The 20,307-nt window shown below is 42.6% G+C and overlaps 1 protein-coding gene across 1 annotated transcript; it reads right to left on the bottom strand.

Annotated features, from left to right (window-relative positions):
- Nucleotides 1-3,617: 3,617 nt before the first annotated feature.
- Nucleotides 3,618-19,593, bottom strand: slc35f1 (solute carrier family 35 member F1; the record flags this gene model as incomplete). The annotated part of the gene is made up of 8 exons (XM_083898300.1): nucleotides 3,618-3,851; nucleotides 6,234-6,388; nucleotides 6,487-6,539; nucleotides 8,923-9,079; nucleotides 10,074-10,233; nucleotides 13,069-13,196; nucleotides 14,629-14,804; nucleotides 19,499-19,593. The coding sequence occupies 8 exons, from the start codon at nucleotides 19,591-19,593 to the stop codon at nucleotides 3,618-3,620; spliced, it is 1,158 nt and encodes a 385-aa protein (XP_083754426.1).
- Between the last annotated feature and the right edge of the window lie 714 nt (nucleotides 19,594-20,307).

Genomic DNA, 20,307 nt, shown 5'->3' with positions numbered 1-20,307 from the left:
CCCTTGCACCTCAGTAGCTCCACAACTGGGCTCAAAATGTAAACTCAAATCAATATTGATTTTGAGTTTTTGTAGTCGGTTATATAAACTTGATGAACGCCATTACTTTTTTTAAAGTAGTTGGTGATCAATCGTATCAAATTAAATTCCTTATCTTGTGGGCTTAAGAAACAGGCTGATGCATAATGAATGAGGGCTTTTTGTTCTCTGAAATAGTTAAACATTCAAAAGTAAAAGTATTTGTCTACATTGGAAATGTAAGTCACACACATCAGTGAATTGAATTCAATGAATACATGTGTGATGTTTTTAGCTTGAGTTGATGCTTTCCTGCCCCCTTGTGGACAAAATCAGATGAATACAGCTTTGCAGTGAGACGGTTGAAAGAAAAGGTTCACAAGCAGTAAGAGGTCTCACACGTTTATTTTTCTTTGTGAGCAACTGTGTTTGCTATTTTTACATTTACTGTACATCCAAAAAAAACAGCACATATATACAGTAATATGAAGATGTGAAAATAAACTTCCCACTCATTGTTCAAAAAAAACCCCATCTAGGATCTCACTGACATCAGAAGGACACACAACACCCAACAATAACATAAGAAGCACCTGATTCTTCACTTCCTCCCCATTATTTACATCTGCTCCTAGTGGCTGGCAATGGATCTGTTTCTACGGCAAATCACCCTTTTTTTTTGGGAAATAATGTGTGTGTGTGTGATATATTCCAAAGTTTTTCCAAGGATGCCATGATGCTGTAAAGCCTCACTAAACTAAATCAAATGAATTTCTTTTATATAGGAGGAAAAATGTATGGATATATGTTGTTTTCTTCTCTTTTTTTAAAAAAAGGCATACAATTAGGTTTGGATTAATTGACAAAATATCTCTTGTAAAGGATTTGTTTACTAATACAAAACGACATTAGGTGTAACAGATATGAAATTGAAATATGATAATTTACCACCTTTATGGGTCCCCATGTAGAAACTCTGGTGTCTGCCACTGCTTCCATTAATTAAATGAATGAACTTAAGGAATGAATGGAATCTCTGAAACAATGACACAGCTTGTGAAAGTTGAATGTTCTGCCATAAGAGAGATGAACACATGAAAACACACACGTTTACATGTTTGTGGCTCTGGAACAATCTTGATATTGGGAGTATTCTTTGATGAACACAGTTCAACCATCCCCACTGTCAGAATACACACGTGTTTCCTGTTCTCGAGTTGTCTAAAGTGTAAATGGTGATTAAAGCCTTCTTCACAGCGTCACAATGACATAGAGAAAGTCTCTGCACCATTGGGCCTTGTTCGCACTGCCACGGGGAACACGGGGAAAACATAATGCAGAAAAACAATTTTACAACTCACAAGTTTTATAATATTAATATAAAATCTATAGTAAAGTTCACATATTTAAAGGAGTCTAAAGGGATTAAGACCTGAGCCATAAAGAAAAACAACTCAAAACATACAAGGAGCTATTGTATACAAGGTATGAAACAAGGGTCATCATTGGTCTGACAGACCAAAAGTATCGCTCAGTAAAAGTGAACCATTTACAGCCTCTAGCACCTTAGCAGTGAAGGATTAGACTCTCCCACTCATATATTTATGGTGTAGAGAGTAAAATGAAACAGCTGATGTCTATGTTTATTCTGTATCAGCCTAAAAACATCCACCGCAGAACATAAAGCGTGAGGAGATGACGTGACTCCAGTGTGTGTCATTGGATCAGAACACATACTGTATATACACAGGTGTTACGTACAGATATAAAAAGGAGTCAAATTACAATACCGTCTATAAACATGGCTGATCATGTACAGTCACTACTGTCTACTCACAGTCTGTGCTCACATTGAGTTACTTCTGCTCATTCATTCATCAGATTTAAAAACATACATTTGTGAGTGAGCAGGTGGAGACTGTCCCTCTGAAAAGCTGCTCTGCTCAGCAGACTACAGCCACACTACAGCCAGACTACAGCCACACTACAGCCACACTACAGCCAGACTACAGCCACACTACAGCCACACTACAGCCACACTAGAGCCATACTACAGCCACACTACAGTCACACTACAGCCACACTACAGTCAGACTACAGCCAGACTATACAGCCAGACTACAGCCAGACTACAGCCACACTACAGCCAGACTACAGCCACACTACAGCCAGACTACAGCCACACTACAGTCAGACTACAGCCAGACTATACAGCCAGACTACAGCCAGACTACAGCCAGACTACAGCCAGACTACAGCCAGACTACAGCCACACTACAGTCACACTACAGCCACACTACAGCCAGACTACAGCCAGACTACAGCCACACTACAGCTAGACTACAGCCACACTACAGTCACACTACAGCCACACTACAGTCAGACTACAGCCAGACTACGCCACACTACAGCCAGACTGCAGCCAGACTACAGCCAGACTACAGCCACACTACCGTCAGACTACAGCCACACTACCGTCAGACTACAGCCACACTACAGTCAGACTACAGCCAGACTACCGCCACATTACAGCCACACTACAGTCAGACTACAGCCACACTACAGCCACACTACAGCCAGACTACAACCACACTACAGCCGCACTATAGTCAGACTACAGCCAAACTACAGCCACACTACAGTCAGACTACAGTCAGACTACAGCCAGACTACAGCCAGACTACAGCCACACCAGTCAGACTACAGTCAGACTACAGCCAGACTACAGCCACACTACAGTCAGACTACAGCCAGACTATACAGCCAGACTACAGCCAGACTACAGCCACACTACAGCCACACTACAGCCAGACTACAGCCACACTACAGCCACACTACAGTCACACTACAGCCACACTACAGTCACACTACAGCCAGACTACAGCCAGACTACAGCCACACTACAGCTAGACTACAGCCACACTACAGTCACACTACAGCCACACTACAGTCAGACTACAGCCAGACTACGCCACACTACAGCCAGACTGCAGCCAGACTACAGCCAGACTACAGCCACACTACCGTCAGACTACAGCCACACTACCGTCAGACTACAGCCACACTACCGTCAGACTACAGCCACACTACAGTCAGACTACAGCCAGACTACCGCCACATTACAGCCACACTACAGTCAGACTACAGCCACACTACAGCCACACTACAGCCAGACTACAACCACACTACAGCCGCACTATAGTCAGACTACAGCCAAACTACAGCCACACTACAGTCAGACTACAGTCAGACTACAGCCAGACTACAGCCAGACTACAATCAGACTACAGCCACACCAGTCAGACTACAGTCAGACTACAGCCAGACTACAGCCACACTACAGTCAGACTACAGCCAGACTACAGCCAGACTACAGCCACACTACAGTCAGACTACAGCCAGACTACAGCCACACTACAGCCAGACTACAGCCAGACTACATCCACACTACAGTCAGACTACAGCCACACTACAGTCAGACTACAGTCAGACTACAGCCACACTACAGCCAGACTACCTCTCTGTATGTAACGTGTAATGTTATATTCACTTATAAAACTGACCAAAGACTAAAATCATAACCACCATAAACCATCATCTTAGGCTACACGCACAGGAAGCTCGTCCCCCAGGTCAGGGCCCAGGCTGGTGTAGGTGACAGAAGGTTCTGGGACTCCAGGACTGAGCAGGGTCGGCTCAGTGACCAGCTGGCTGCCTGTGTTCCTGAACTGCTTATAGACCCTTGGATCTTGGGCGACGTAGGTGGATGAGGAGAAGTAAAGAACCAGGCCCAAGATGATGACAAAGAACGACAACAAGTAGAGGCCAGAGAACTGCAACACAGACAATGACAGACACAAATGTCAAAATCTAGACGGTAGGCGCCTCGCGGCCATTCCCTCCTCTCTGTCTCCCATTTCCTGTCTCTCTCAACTGTCCAGTCCATTAAAGACAAAAAAGCCCAAAAATATACACACACACACACACACACACAAAAAAAAAATCTAGACTGTAAATATAATACGCAATACAAATATTGATTGATCTTACTGAGGTAACAGTAACACCTCTGACTTTGTCACTAAAACATGAAAATGTGTTACAAACCACCATGCTGTATTTGAATCAGTAAAATTATGATATTTGTTTATATATAGCTTTCAAATCCTGTAAAATGGTGGCGTGTCAAAAACACACACACATACACACGCTGGTGTGTGTTTTTGTACACAACATAAATCCGAAATGTACATTCACTGCTATTAAAGGCGCCATATGTAAGAATGTGGCCAAAAACTGTTACTACATTCAAATTCAAAATACTAAGGTCTTTTAGGTTTCGTTTTCTGACGTAACTAGCAACTTGTGGTTGCTCGGCAGCTGAGACTACTGACTGCAATGATTGGTAGACGGCGGTAGGTGGCGCCACATGCCAAAACATGATTTCAAAACATAAACATGATTTGCAGTCTGCAAAATATTTTTTTTTATAAAATATTGTTGTTGTTGGTGAGTTCAGTTTGTTATATGAACATTATTCCTGGGTCTCTGTGACATATTAGGAGGATTTTATGGCCAGTTGCTTTAGATTTATTACATAATGCGCCTTTAAACTTCCTGTTCAACATGGAGATAAGTGACATTCCTCTGGAGAAGCATGTCAGGCTAATGTCAGTCATACTGTACACAAACACAGCCCTGATCTCTGTCCCCCTCTGTCACTGTCAGTGGTACTGCAGCCTGACAGGAGTCATATCCTTAATCTTTAGGATGCATTTTAAATAAAGTGTCTTGTGCTTTTCTGTTTGAACATTGAAATGTAACCGATAAAACTGACTGAAGGTTTTTAGATTGTTACAGTGTTTGAGGAGGAGTTATGATAACTGTGATTTCAGTGAGTCCTATTTTTCAACACATTATTCTTTACTCTTTACTTCTCCATATTTTGTTCTCAGCCACTGATTTCTAACATATAAAAAGTGTAATGAGGAGAATTTCATGCATTTGCTTTACTCAGCGGTTAATTGGCTAAAATGGCAGGTGGCAGCCATGTTTTCAGTGAGAGCAAGTTGTTTGATTCTCTGAAATTAGCTGTGGCGTTGGTCCTTGAAACAAATCAGATCTAGAACTGTGACCGTTTTTGTTCCATATTATTAGGTCAAATCTAAATAGACCCTACATAGGCTGCTTAAAGAGTATTGTAATGTTTAATGTTTGTTTCTGTTGCCTGAGTGATTTGATATCTTGATTCATATCTTGTGTTTTTTTGCCACTTCTTGTGTGATGCATAGTGAACTGGTTGAACTTGGTGTGGTTAGAAGTCACTCTTGCTCCTATCTTGACATCTGCATTCAAACGATAAAACATTATGGTGGACCCGGTTCAATGTACGCAACCGGATGTGCCCGGACTAGTGCCCGGAGCAGGACGATCTGCTGTTCCGGAGAACCAGTGTTTACGTAACCGGACCAGGTTTTTTCAGAGATCTCAGTGAGCCCGAGATTACAGTAAAACACAGATTTCTCAGCAGTGGCTGAACTTTTTGTTTAGAACCTTCAGGGCTTCTTAAACAAGGTAAAGAAGCAGATACACGCTAAAAAACAGTGTTAATTGGAACTTCCGGTCTAGGTCTGCTTTAAGAAACCAGCAGGTAATCCATGTCCATCAGGAGACAAGGGCCTATTTGGTAACACATTGATACATGTTTATCATTTTGAGTCACTAAAGCTAGGTTTGTGGTCGCCATAATGTGTCGGGCGCGTGACGAAAATGACGTCATATCCTTTTTTTTTTTGAGCATGATCTAGCTTGATTTTTGATTTTTTTTTCTGAACAGCTAACAACACTTGAGATCAGGTTTTTACAAAGTTGATTCAAAGCACATATGGAGGTGAGTTAGAATTACAGATCTGTTTCAATCTGAATGTCTTGTTCGTTTAGATAGGATTTCAAAGTGTCTTTCCCGGGATTCCACTGAATGCATATCGGTCACAGCAGAAGTGATATTTATGCACTTTAGTCAATTTGTCAGCTGCCATCGACTCTGTTTGCGCCACTAAAAAAGCACCAGAGGTTCTCCAGTCACTGCAACATATATCGCCTCTTCATTCTAATCAAAACCCTGTGATTTCAAATTAGTCAGAAACTTCTGTGCATTAAGCTCAGTGTCTGGCACATTTTTACCAAAACCACGTAATGTGGCTCTTTGACATTACCTTGTAGTGAAAGAGGAAGAGGCCACAGAAGAGGCTGTACAGATCAGCTGTGAGCAGAGAGAGATTGACAGAGGTGGCGCTCGTCCTCTTCATCACCACAGGCATGAAGCTGTACAGACCAAACATGAAGGCACTGAAACCCACATAGAGAAGACCTGCAGACACACAGAGGGAGCAAATAATGAAAACAATGTAAGATTAAACCATTTGTTGTAATATTACATGTGTGTTTGTGCTGCCTGTGCATGCTTACCTATCTGCCAGTCCCATGACACCTTCAGCAGCTCCTTATGTTCCATGATTGCCCTGCAACAGAAACACAAAACAGATTACAGAGCAGCAACGTTCCCTCAGGGACCTGGAGCTGCTCTCCTCCATCTGGGTTTCTGATAGGAGTACCCTAGGTGGAAAAGACCTGAAAACATCTTCCGAAATCACCCTCAGCTCTGGAGCCCAGGAAGGAAAAGTTAGCTTGTGCCACAGCAGAGGTATTTTCTGCCTGAGGAGAACCTGGACTCATGGTGTAAGGCCAAAAGAGACACAAGATGAGCTAATTATAGACTTTTGTACAGCAAGACACAAAGCAGGAGGTGCAGCCCACTAAGCATCTGCTGGGCTCCAGGGGAGAAGGTGAGGGACTTCAGCTACACAACAGTGTGGACATGTAGAGCTGCCACATTGCAGTGTCACACACTCCAACATGTTAACAAATCAAAAGAATCACAAAACTTACTTTTTTGTGCTTGAAGAACTTCCGATCATCACTAAAGTCTATGTGGGTTATTACAAGAACGTCAATAACAAGCTATAAGTGGGTGTAAAGGTTGTCAGTCAGTCGTTCTGGTCACTGTGTTTTTAAAAAGTGCAGAAGATAAATAAAAGAGGAGCATATAAAACTATGATGACTGTGAGTTTCCACCGGCTCAACTCTCAACTTTAAGCACTCATTGTATTTATGTGAGAGGTAAATGGGCATGATTTATTTGAAACTGCTGATCAACACTTCCATAATAACCTTCTCAGTATATGATGAACTCCTTTGCACCTCCTCTGGGCTCTGTTTACAGCCCTGTGATGATTACAGGAGTCACATCACATCCACAGTTCTGACAGAGCAGCTACTCTGTTCTGCATATAAGTACTAAGCATACAAGAACTCTCCATACAGGTCCCTACATTGAAACGACTGCTGCTCCAGCACCAGCAACAACTGCCTATGCTACAAAGAAGGACAGATTTGAAAAGAGACACAATAAAACACAATGTCAATATCAGCAGCAGTTTCTGTTGTAATGAGTGCACCATCTCAACAGCCAAGTGTTTTTCTACCAATCCTGGCTACTGCAGCTTTGAGTTCACTTTCAGCAAGTACAGGGAATACTTGACTACTATGTCCACACACGCACGCACGCACACTATCAGGGGCATTTTATGCCAGCACACTATACTAAAAACGCGTGTACAGCGCCTATGTGATGACATCAAACCTCTAACGTGTGCGTGTAAATTCCATTCACTTTCAATGGACAGACGGGTGTCACGCAGACGCTGCACATACGCCTACATGACGGGTGAACTACGCCTCAAATACGTGACATGAAGACCACGCGTGACTGTTAAGTACAATTCTACATGAGCGTACAGACACACGCTGTGTAGTGTTGGTGGAAATCATATAGCGAGGGGTCATTCATGACATGACACCTGTGCACGCCGCAGACGTCTGTGCGCATGCTCGTCTTGAGTTTAACAGCTGCAGGTATTACCAAGACAGAGCGATGTGACAGTTTAGGCTGTTTCAGTCACACATGCACACGTTAAGGCGTCTGAAGCTTTGGCTTCAGTACAATAGTGATACACACATTAACGCCTATTATAATAATAATAATAATAATAATAATAATGCATTTAGCGTGTGCACGCCTACAGTATAACTCATAACTAGAACATTTCATCAAAAAAGGTATGTGAGTGGATGGGTGCAGCCGGGCAGATGGATTTCCTGGGAGCACATGAAGTCACTCGGGATTCCCCTGTTCCTCTCATTTTTGAAACCACGATTTCATGAGAATCACGTTAGATATGGAAAAAGAGGAGAGAAAAAAACATTTTTTTACAAGCGCAGTGACTTCCACAGACACTTCCCACAGCAGTGGGCGGGAGGAACCGGGTGTGGTGCAGGTAATTGAGGATCAGCACCATGATGATCATGGATATGTTCTTCAGCAGAATAACTGAATTCAGTTCAAGGTTATATGATTATAATGATATATAAAGTCAACTGTATGGGTCTTGGTTTGGCTATTCGTGCTATTTTCCAGTATTGCCGAGGTAGTAGATGATCATAAATGAATACCACGTCACCAATCTTGAAAGGGTTAGTCAAGTTGGTTGAATTTGAAGCATAAGCAGATCTTAAATACAATACTATGTTGTTTTTTTTCCAGTACATTGAGACAAGCGTGCACACAGACGTCCGCTGCGTTCGCACTTGGCATGACACATATCACCCGTCACTCGTCATTATTTGGTGTACCAGCAATACACGTGTCTGTATGCACGTGTATCAGACGTATGTTTTTCAGTCTTTATGCAGGTGTAGGCGACGCGGTTAAGGTGTTTTAGTATAGTTTGCTGGCATAAAATGCTCCTGATACACACACACACACATGCGCACACACACACTTACAGCTGTATGCCGCTGAAGAAGGATCCAAAGAGTCCCATCATGCCGAGGAACTCTACACGGCTCAGGTTCTTCACAATGAACTCTTCACAGACGTTGGAGATCCCATACAGTGTCGCTCCTCCCAGAACCAGAAGATCCCCAAACAGTTTCTGCTCTCCTACACACATGAGGGCAGTCACAAAAAAAGAAAGAGGGGGGGAATAGGGTGAGAAGACTGCAGAGAGGTTACAAAAGAAAAACAAACTTTCAGCAACTTGACAAAAATCTGACAGATGACACGACGCTTCAGTGGCTAACATTGTGCCTCACAGCAAGAAGGTCAGTGGTTTGAATCCCAGTTCACACAGGAGACATTCTGTCTGGAATGTGCATGTTCTCTCCAGGTACTTCAGCTTACACCCACAGTCCAAAATGCAGACAGACTAAATTCTTCCTGACGACTTTCACGTGGAGAATAAAGCAGCAAAAATTGTAAAGTTGCGCATGCTAAAATAAACAGCAACTTTTTGCCACATTTTGCAAATGTATAAAAAATATGTGATTTAAAATATTAAATATAAATTATCATGATAGTATGTTCAAGTTGATTTCCCCTGCTAGGGTGGTTTTAATTAGTTATTTGATTGTATAAACACAGCCTGACCTCCTCAAGCTTTTATTTTGGTACATCCGGTTACAGGCAGTGTGAATTCGCATATTAGCTAAACATTTAGTTTCAAACGAAACATTTAGATTTAACATTTAGATGTATATCTAGATTTAACATTTATATTTAATTTAACATTTAGATTTAACATTTAGATTTAATATTTAACATTTATATTTAGCTTTTTTTATGCAGATTAAACATTGAAATTATATTTTCACAAGAGAAGAAAATATCACAAAATTCACAAATATTGCTGTAAATCTGGTCAAAACTAACATTAAAAAAATTCACGTTTTTTATACATGTTTTTTTTTGCTAAATGTGGCAAAATGTTACTGTTTATTTTAGCATGCGCAACTTTGGCTGTAGTGTTTGCTTTTTGGTTTTGGTTGAGAGTGTTTCTAAAAGGAGTTTTGATAAACCTGACCATCGTGTTTATCCCTGAGTCATTGGACATCTATAGTGCTGTGTGTGTGATGATAATGTAAAGTGAGGGGCTCACCGAGGCCCTGCTGCCGACCAAGCAGGATGTCAGCTCCCACCATGCAGCCGATGCCCAGCAGACAAAGTCCCACCCCGACAAAGTGGGCAGCCTTGTACCTGACCAGGAGGAAGAACCAGGACAGCAGCAAGACCACAGGGATGACGAAGCAGTCTAAGAGCTGAAAGGAGGAACACAGACAACAGTCACTGATGCACATGACAGGAAGACTCACAAATATCATACGACCACCAGCTAAGTGAGCCATGTGGCTAAGTGTGAATGTGAATTCACCAGGGATGAAACCCAGCGTCTGGTGATGTCTATGCCTTCCAGGCTTCAGGCTGTAATTGACTGCAAAGGATTTGCAAACTGGGGAGGCACATATAGAAAGTGTTGTAATTCCTACACCGTTCACTTGATATGTATGTAAAATTACAATTAAATTACCTCAAATTAAAGCTGAAAGTGTGCAGTTAAAGCACATCTTGTTCGTTTCATTTCAAATCCATTGTAGTGGTGTTTAGAGCCAAGAAGAATAGAATTGTGTCGATGTCCCAATATTTATGGACCTGACTGTATAAAGCACTTAGTGATCAGACCTCGTCATATCTCAAATACATGATTATTCCTCACTGTGCTCTGAAAATGGAGGCCTGCTTGTGGTTCCCAGAGTCTACAATAGGACGTAGAGCTTTCAGCTACCAAGCTCCTCTCCTGTGGAACCAGCTCCCCCTTTGGTTCCAGGAGGCAACTATAACTATTACTATATATTATATAATACTGCTCACATTAATATTATCTTCAGCCACCGCTCATCAATGGTTTGATCTTTCGTGAGGGTCACATGAGGAGCTGGAACCACAGAACGTGTCACATCCTGGATGAGAAGATGAAGATAATTTTGTGATGATAATTTTGTTGTTTTTAGTAGCTCTGTGTGTCTTTCTGTCTGTTTGTTTGTTTGTTTGTTTGCTTCCACACTTGCAACTTTGCAACTATTTGCCAATATGACCAACAGAGGCCGCCAGAGGCTTGTTGCGTGAATGGGGTGAAGTCTGTCATCTCCCGATTGACTTGTCATTAAGCTCCAATAGGACGGAAGTTCCAATTAACGCTGTTTTTTAGTGTGTATCTGCGACATTATCTCATTTATGAAGCCCTGAAGGTTCTAAACAAACAGTTCAGCCACTGCTGAGAACGCTGTGTTTTATCGTAATCTCAGGCTCAGCGACATCTCTAAAAAAACCTGTTCTGTTACCAGCATTACTCTTGAACAGTGGATCTTTCCTGGTCCGGGCACTATAGTCCGGGCACATCCGGTTGTGCGCACACACACAGCTCTTTGATCATTTGGTGGAGTTTGATGTAGGGGTCTCAGGACAGAGGGTGTCATTTGCTGTACAGGGTTAAGGCCACATTATACTTCTCTGACTGCGTAATGCGTTATCCGACTGCGTAACCACGGAGACCCCGCGAGCCTTCATACTTCTCCATCGTGGTGACGGATACGCACTGCAATTTTCCGCCCGATCAGTAGGGGTCGCTGCGCAAGGTTTGTTGTGCTTTTGGCTACAGTGAGCAATGGCGTCTGAGAGAGAAAGACTTTTGTTGTTGTTGCAGCTGAATAACATTGAAACTGGCTGTTTCTCACATTTCTGTGTCACGGAACGCAGTTTTAAGATCATTTGAGGCGAGAAATTAGCCATTTAGAATCTAAACATGTGGTTTGTGTATTAAGATATAACATATTTATAGTTTGGCAGCGACGTTGTCAGCGATGATCAGCTCTGCCTCTGTGGACGCTCGGTGCGTTACTGTGGCCTGTCCTGAGGACCAATCGCAGTCCTTGCCGTCTCCATTGTCCCTTGACGGAGTGACGGACACTTAAAAAATATTTTGTGCAGTCGGAGACGACGCAGAGACTCTCCGACAGGCTCTTCGTCGACGCAGAGGGCTCTGCGTAACCTACGTAGAGCACGTTACGCAGGAGTATAAATTGGGCTTTAGGGTTAAGGTCTATTTGAGACAAATTGTTTGTGATATTGGGCTTTACTGTATAAATACATTTGACTCAAAAGTTGGAGGTGAGGCTCCAGCCTAGTGGTTCACTGTATGAAGGCTGACAAGTTGCAGGTTCTCACTCCTCGAAGGTGTATGTTCATGCCAAATGTAAGTGATGTAACTTTTCACCTTTAATCTTTCTTTTGATTATTTGCACTACTGTGGTAACTGTTTCTTTTGCTTCACTGTTGATTATGTTTTCACTATATTATATTTGTTTTTTCCTTGCAGATACCACATTCTTCCTAATTAAACCTCCTTCAATGGAAGTTCAGCCTCCATGATTCTCTTACCGCAATCTCACATGCCGTAGTGCTGCAGAGTCCCTAAAACTCTCTTTCAACATTGTATAATGGCATTGATCTCATTCTCTTCCTATTTCTGAGGGAATAATGCCAAGTAGCAATCCATGTCAACATAAACTGTCCTCACAGCAGAAGACATCCCTCACTCCAGGGATGTTTTTGGTCTTTGTCCCACATGCATCTCTCTGCTGGTGCAGATTATGGTGACAGGTCACTCGTGTCTCTTGATGTGACACTACTGAGCGCTCAGATGAAAGTGATCAGGTTTCTGTAATAAAAGCAGGAATATTTCTACTTCTGTGGTCTTTATAATAAAAAGACAGGTGCTTTTTGTTTCATGTAATGTGACAATAGAAACTACTGCACACTCAATTATGGTGCAGGCTGACTTTTTAAGAAATTAAAGAAGAAAAAGTCATTTAAGAAAATCTCATACATGACAAAGTGAACAATGACTTTGGTTGAAAATGAATTTGTGATGATGTGGATTAACTTGCTATAGCTACGGCCATCTGTCTTCAGTTTCTATCACGAAGAGAAATTGATTTAGAGATCAAGTGATGTGAAATGTTTATAGTGAGCAGCTCCCTCTGTTGGCAATAACAAGCACAACAACAAGTATTGCTCATGCCTTACAAATTACAAACCTGCACACTGGAGAGTGTGGTGTACTGGTACGCCTTTAGGACCAGATAGTTGGCCTCGATGTCTATCAAACCCAGAATCATGTATTTCCACCAGCGCTTCCTCAGAATGGCCAATAAGTTCTCTTCTCCTGATGTGACACAAAAATGAGAGACAAAGTAAATCATGTTATATACCATACAGATTAAATGACACAGTCTTCACTGTCTTGTGTTTACTGTGTAAAGTTCTTCACTGCTTTTGTCCAGACATCATCTGCACCTGCAATCTTTTCATCCACAGCTGGCACATGAGGGACTGTGCCAACCTGAGCCAGAGGACGACCATATGAAGGATTATGGTCTTCAAGGACTGAGATGAAAGCCCCAGTGTCTTATGTCGTGGATGTGTTTACCCACAATGCCCTGCGTTGTATTTCGCGTTCTGCATCTGGTTCACTTGAGGCAAACCAAGACCTACGTTTTTAGGCGGACCAGAGTTTGCTTCTTTGGTGTGGATCAGAGTTCTCATTCACACCTCCCCAAACCAACAAACAAACTGCACCCTTAAGTCATATTCACACCTAATAGTCTCTGCTATACTTAGTACAATTGGGAACTTGGTTCGATTGGGGGTTGTAACATTCAGCCGGTCTGAGTTTACTTTCACACTTTCGCACTTTAGTTAAAGCTCACATAGAGTGGTCCTGTTGCATATATATGTTAGTTATGGAGGTCTACTTACATACATTAACTTGTTTTTATGGTCAAAAACCTCCTAGTTGCTGTAAACGAGCCGATAGAAATCCTCTTTACTGACGCTGTTTCCCAGCCACGAGATTTGAGACTCAACTCTCTCACCCAGAAGACAGACTGTGTTGTGATTGGCCAGTACCCGGAAGTGACATATTCAGCACACCCGCTCTCAGAAACGCAGCTCCCCCCTCTGGAACGGTGGATGCACTGCTACTCATTATCAAAACATTGTTTTAACAATGTTTAAAAATAGATTTGTCACGACTTCCCGCCACAGTCCCATTTATGACTTTGACCCGGAGTCAGACCCAGAGTCAGAAGACACTGTCGCTCGTGAAACACCTCTACAACGGACGTTATTCTTCTTCTGTGGTTCAATGTACACAACCGGATGTGCCCGGACTAGTGCCCGGAGCAGGACGATCTGCTGTTCAGGAGAACCGGTGTTTACGTAACCAGACCAGGTTTTTTCAGAGATCTCGCTGAGCCCGAGATTACAATAAAACACAGCGTTCTCAGCAGTGGCTGAACTGTTTGTTTTGAACCGTCAGGGCTTCTTAAACAAGGTAATGATGCAGATACACACTAAAAATTAGCGTTAATAGGAACCTCCGGTCTAGGTCCGCTTTAAATGGCTCAAATCTGTATTCTGTCCTCAGACAGGTTCTTGGAGTAGGAGTCAGTTCCTCACACAATCTACGATAACTTTAAAATTATCTTATGTTCAGATGCATTACATTGTTCTGCTGTTACGTGAGGGAACACTGGCTGAAACATTACATTACCCAATATTTACATTTACATTTTTTACAATGTTTCTGTGAGTACCTTGCCTGACTGCCAGTGTGGTGGTGTAGACCAGAAACAGCAGGATGTAGTTCAGAAATATCTGGAACACCGCAGTGTTAGCGTGGAAATCATCAGCCAGATACTTGCTGGTCAGACTGATGGCACATATTAACAAGGACAAGACTTGGCCCAGGGCCAGGGTCACCAGCAGGTCCCTGCAGAGCACAAAATACATCACAACGTCATCATGTCAGTCTAAATAAACGCATACCATTCATTCAAATCTGTGCATTTGACAGGTTGTTTTTTTCTGTCCACTTGAGGGCACTGGAAACACAGTAAACAACACACTGGGACGTCGTCACCTTTTTAATAAAAATTAGGATCTGTTTAACTTGGTTAATGGGTAATTTTTATATTCCATCACCAAAAGGTATTAATCATCCAGTGCACAATTATAGGAAAAAATAGTACAAAGAAAAGAAAAAGAAAATAATAGAAACAAAATACTGAATAAATTAAACAAAAATACTAGTGCTATATTCAGCCAAAAAAGTAAAGTACTTCACGCAGCAAGGCTTTAACAAGGCGTTTGCACAATACCTTTTCAGAGCTATAGGAACCAGCAAGCATGACATCACTTCTGTTCTTTGAGAGAGTCACCCTCCAAATGAAACTCAACCATATTTATCCATTTGGGGAACCCACCCCTAATTGATAACTCCCACTATGCTTCAGACAGACAGGGGTGTTTACACTAAATTCAACAAATACACATTAAACACAGTTAAAAGGGTACCGGTACACAATAAACAACACATTAGGCCTAATAAGTAACATCACTGCATGGACATTACATGCTATTACATACATAATCAAGTATAATTGATTCAGCGAAGACGCAAGTGCGTCGTTCGCGAACAGGTCCTTCCATATAGCTATCCTGCGCTTCCGAGAAGCACCAGGAAATGCACGGCGAAATCGACGGTAAGAAGTTGTGCTTTTTAAACATAAAACACACAAACACCGTGCAACAATCCTATATTTTGTTAACACAGACAATAAGTAGAGGCTTTGTAGTTTCAGATTAAATTATTATTTTGAGGGGGGTGAGGGAAATGAAAGTGAATGAAAAAATACTGTCTGTACAAAATAAGAAAAATTATGTTATGGAAATTGTGCTTTTTATTTATCACATTTCTCTCAACTATATACAATATGTAACATTGATAACGGCACATTTTGTGCTAATAACGGGGACAAATATAGACAGATAGAACAAGGGCCAAATTTATAATGTAAAGATTTCCGGGGGCCAATGGTCCCTTTTAGACTTTTTTAACAGTAAAATTTACACACAAAAGCACTGTTTTATAATAATTTTATTGTCCCTGTCACAATTATCTTAGATTTGGAGATGTAACCAAATCTTAGCCATGCAGGAGTGAACAAATGAAACAATTCTGCATTTCTTTCACATCTGGAGTCAGATATCATAATAATATAATAAAATAACATGTGATTGAGTCGGATTTTCTGCCCCAGTCCCTCCCAGGCCATAAATAATAAAGCATAGAAGTAAAGCTGTGGGCCATACAAAATCTTACCTAGGTCCGGACTTTGGACATGCCTGATATAGACAGTTCATTGAAATTATAAACTGGGCTCAATTGGCCCTGCTCCACATGAGCAATAAAAAGATGTATAAAGGGTTCCAGTAGGGTGGTCATCTTCTCCAGAATTCCCCATTGAGTTGCTGTCAATGTCACAGGGAGTTCATAATCAGCAGCTTATGCACTTAGCTTCCTCTTCTGCCCCATACATATCCATACATGGATTCATCCTGCTGCACGTCAAGTTCTTTTTGTATGTCTTCAAAACGACTGCAAGCATGTGGTGAGTGTTTGAAGTGGCCTATCACTCGCCTCCCTACAGCCAGAGCATCTGCTATGTTGAGTTGAGACAGGGAACCTCTGTTCTCTACCAGCTGCAAGGTGTACACCACACATGGCAGACTTGGCACACTCCAACGCAGCTTTGGCCATGTTGCACGCATTATCCCTTACAACTACATGCACCTTCTTCTTGGGGATTTTCCACTTCTCAAATGACACTCACGAGAATGAAGCGCAGCCTTTTCCAGTGCAAAGCCTTGATGTAGCCATTGAGCAGTCAAGCTAAGCATGCTTACCTGGCTAACACTTGAAGACGGGACCGTACCTATGTTCCCCGGGTCCTATGATCCCCGGGTCCTATGTTCCCCGCTTTGTATGTGACCGGGGAACATAGGACCCTTTCTCTAACACTAATCCTAACCCTACCCTTTTTCAAAAAAAGGGTCCTATGTTCCCGTCACATACAAAGTGGACCTTTTTTGGGAAAAACGGGGAACATAGGACCCGGGGAACATAGGTACGACCCCCTTGAAGACCAGATATCTGTTGTGAAGCTAATGGATACAACATCAGAAATGAGCTTCTCGACATGTCTGTAAATGACACTCGGGCAGGCAAACATCTCAGATATACTTGCGAATGGGCATGGCAAAGCGTGGCTCGAGGAAATCCACAAGTTTGTCGAATCCGGCGTCATGCACAATTTAAAATGGCTGGTTATCCAGTGCACTGCATTATTTTCTGATTGATGGTTTTGGCACTGGAGTGGTCCTTATGTTATTTTTGTTTTTTCTCAATTGACTCTTTCAGCGATAACTTGTTTGTTTCAGTGCTGCCTCTCTTTGCTGCACAAATGCTGCATGTACCCCTGATTCTTCTTCAGGTGTGTGATTAAATTGGAGGTATTGAATGACGACATCTTGGTTCCTCCTCACATAACCAATGCATTGCAGTCATTGTAAATGACGACAACCACGACAACTTAACTTTAACTTAGACCGACACTGAGCGAGCGAGCTTGTTAGCCACAACCAGCTGTTGTTATGCCTCGGGGCAAAGTTTGATGAGGTCGTCACAGGACCACATACATACCAAGCATTTACTCGCATATTTTGTTGAAATCCAGGAATTACTTAATGGAGTTTTCATTATCGCCATAAAAACGGATATGAACCGATATTGCATTACAGGGTTAAAGTCTTGTTCCGCAAAAAAACGAAACTTGGCTGCGTACGGCGCAGATTATGAACTCTCCGCGGCATTCACTTCACAGCAGAGAACAGTCTCCCTCTTTGAGCAGTTAACTAAAGACATCAGCTCATCTGATGCACCTTAATTACAGCACTAAAGCGTCTTCTACACAAAGATTAAGACCACGGATTAAAAACAATGAAAAGTGTGCTCTTCTCTGCAGAGTCTGTCACCACGTTTTACTAAGATCTACTTGGATCACCTGGACTTCATCGCGACTGTACTGCATCCTCATCATAAAGATCATTATTTTTATGTGGGGATAAAATACGTAGAGAAAGGATCCAGTCTGCTTTGGGTACGGAGACGTGCAGAGCGCAGGAGCGGCAAGCGGCGCAGGAGAGGGAGAAAAGAACAGGGCAGGGGCGGTGCAAAGGAAAAAAGGGTCTTCACCAGATGAGGGGGCACTACCACTTTTTTATTGATGTTGAGTTATTTTACTTTGAAATGTGACCATTGCATGGCTTGTTTTAAGATTCGCTGGCCAATTATTTTATTAGTATTTTATTTCAAGAGTGTGTCTTTTGGTAACACTCTATGGTTGGTCTTTCATTATTGTTAATAAATGCCTTACAATCACACCTAATAGTCATAATTTCAAATTTCCTGTCAACTTTAAAACATTTTTTTTACAAAAACACGGTGGGCTGCCTGTAGGATGTCCGAGAGGCCCTACCACCGGGTTTAGTGGGTTTTCTGGGGGAAATCCTGCATTATTAGGCTAATATCGTGCCGATATTATCTGTAGGCTGATATTATCGGACATCCCTAATTAACAGTAAGACAAAACAAGATAACATTAGTTAAAACTGACACAGCAGGCAGGAAATTTGGGCTTGCGGGTTTACACAGTGCATCCAGTACTACAAACACTTTAAAAAACATGAACTGTCCCTTTAACACTTCACTGTGTGTATACATTTACAAATATTTACATCATTTATAAACCAATTCTGAGAGGTTTTATAAAACATTGTCTTTCAACTGGAGGTTTAGGATTCAATTCTAGGCTCTGCTAGTCTACATACCAATGTGTCCTTGGGCAAGACTGTGTGTGAGTGGTAGAAAATGAACTGTGTGTGTGCTGTGTGAATGTGAGAGCTTTGAGTGTCATCAAGACTATAGTAAAGTGTGACATAAATACAGACCATAATATCAACCTCAGTGTTCTGTTCTTTTGTCTGAAGTATGACTGCTAACCACAACACCCCCCCCCCCCACACACACACACACAGTCTGTTGATATGGCCCGTGTGTGTGTGTGTGTGTGTGTGTGTGTGTGTGTGTGTGTGTGTGTGTGTGTGTGTGTGTGTTTGTGTGTTCTGAGGCGTGAGTAGGAGCATTCCTGCGCCTTCCTCCTGGCGCTGATGTTCCTCCTCCTGCTGCTGCTGCTGATGCTGAACAATGGCTGCTGTTCTGTCCCTGTCTCTGCTGCCTCATCCATCCTTTCACCTGCCTCACTCTCACCCACCCCCCACCACACACACACACACACGCGCACGCGACGTGGTGCTCATGCAAACGAAAGCTGCTGACATCTGTTGCACAACATGCTTGGGTCCTTCAGCAGCAGCAGCAGCAGCTGAATGTGAATCTGACGTCTCTGATGTTTTAGGTTGTGCATGAAACAGAATGCCCCCCCTCTCCCTTCCTCCCTCCCCACACACACCCACCCTCTCTCGGTCTTTCTCTGTGTGTTTGGCCGCAGTGATGAGCTGCTGCGGCCGCTCTGCTCTGCTCATCACCCCCCCCCCCCCTCTTACCTGGTTAACACCTTCCTAACCCGCTGGTACAGGCTGGGCGCCGGCGAGCCCGAGCCCCTGGGAACGCTCTCCACCGTGGACACGACAGAGATCATCCTGTCATACGCTGAGCACAGATCAGCGCATTGTGCACTGAGGAGGAGTGGAGGAGGAACCGGAGGAGGAACCAGAGGAGGAACCGGAGGAGGAGACGGGGCGCGGACTGAGCGCAGTGGAGTGCCCGCTGTCGATGTCCGGTGCCCGTGCGCGCTGTAGAGGTGGAGAACACTGATGCTGCCGCTGTTTCTTCCCTGGTGATTAACTATGACATTCACAACCTGCTCCTGTGTCTGATATGAATATGCTGAAGTCCCCACCAGATGGCGTCCTTCCACCCAGACGTCCTCGTGAGGATGAAGACGTAATACCTTCATGTACCTGGACATGTGAAAAGGACCAGTCCACATCATCACCAATAATCATCATCATTAATAATCAAGCAGAACGTACAGTGGCGTTCATAGAACAAAGAGGATTCAAACGTGTCCTTCAGCTGTTGAGGTTCCCAGACGTACAGATGTTTTACGTTCTATTTTATGACGTTTAAATAGGTTTATTGGCAGAAATGACACAGTACTATCTAAAAGTAGATTTGTTGAAGTGTAAAACTTTGTATTTGTAAATTTACATAAAAAAAGAGCCTTTTACATAAAATCTAATGAAAATTGAACCAAATGGAAATCTGCTCTAACATTTTTTGTTTTTAGTCAATGCTTCTCAGCAAAGAAAATTGAGTTCACACTGTAATATCCCTCTCATTCAGCATCAAA

This window comes from Microchirus variegatus, assembly GCF_963457635.1.
Source record: "Microchirus variegatus genome assembly, chromosome: 12".
NCBI lineage: Eukaryota > Metazoa > Chordata > Actinopteri > Pleuronectiformes > Soleidae > Microchirus > Microchirus variegatus.
Note: the sequence above shows the minus strand (reverse complement) of the source record. Positions and strands in the feature narration are given on the sequence as shown.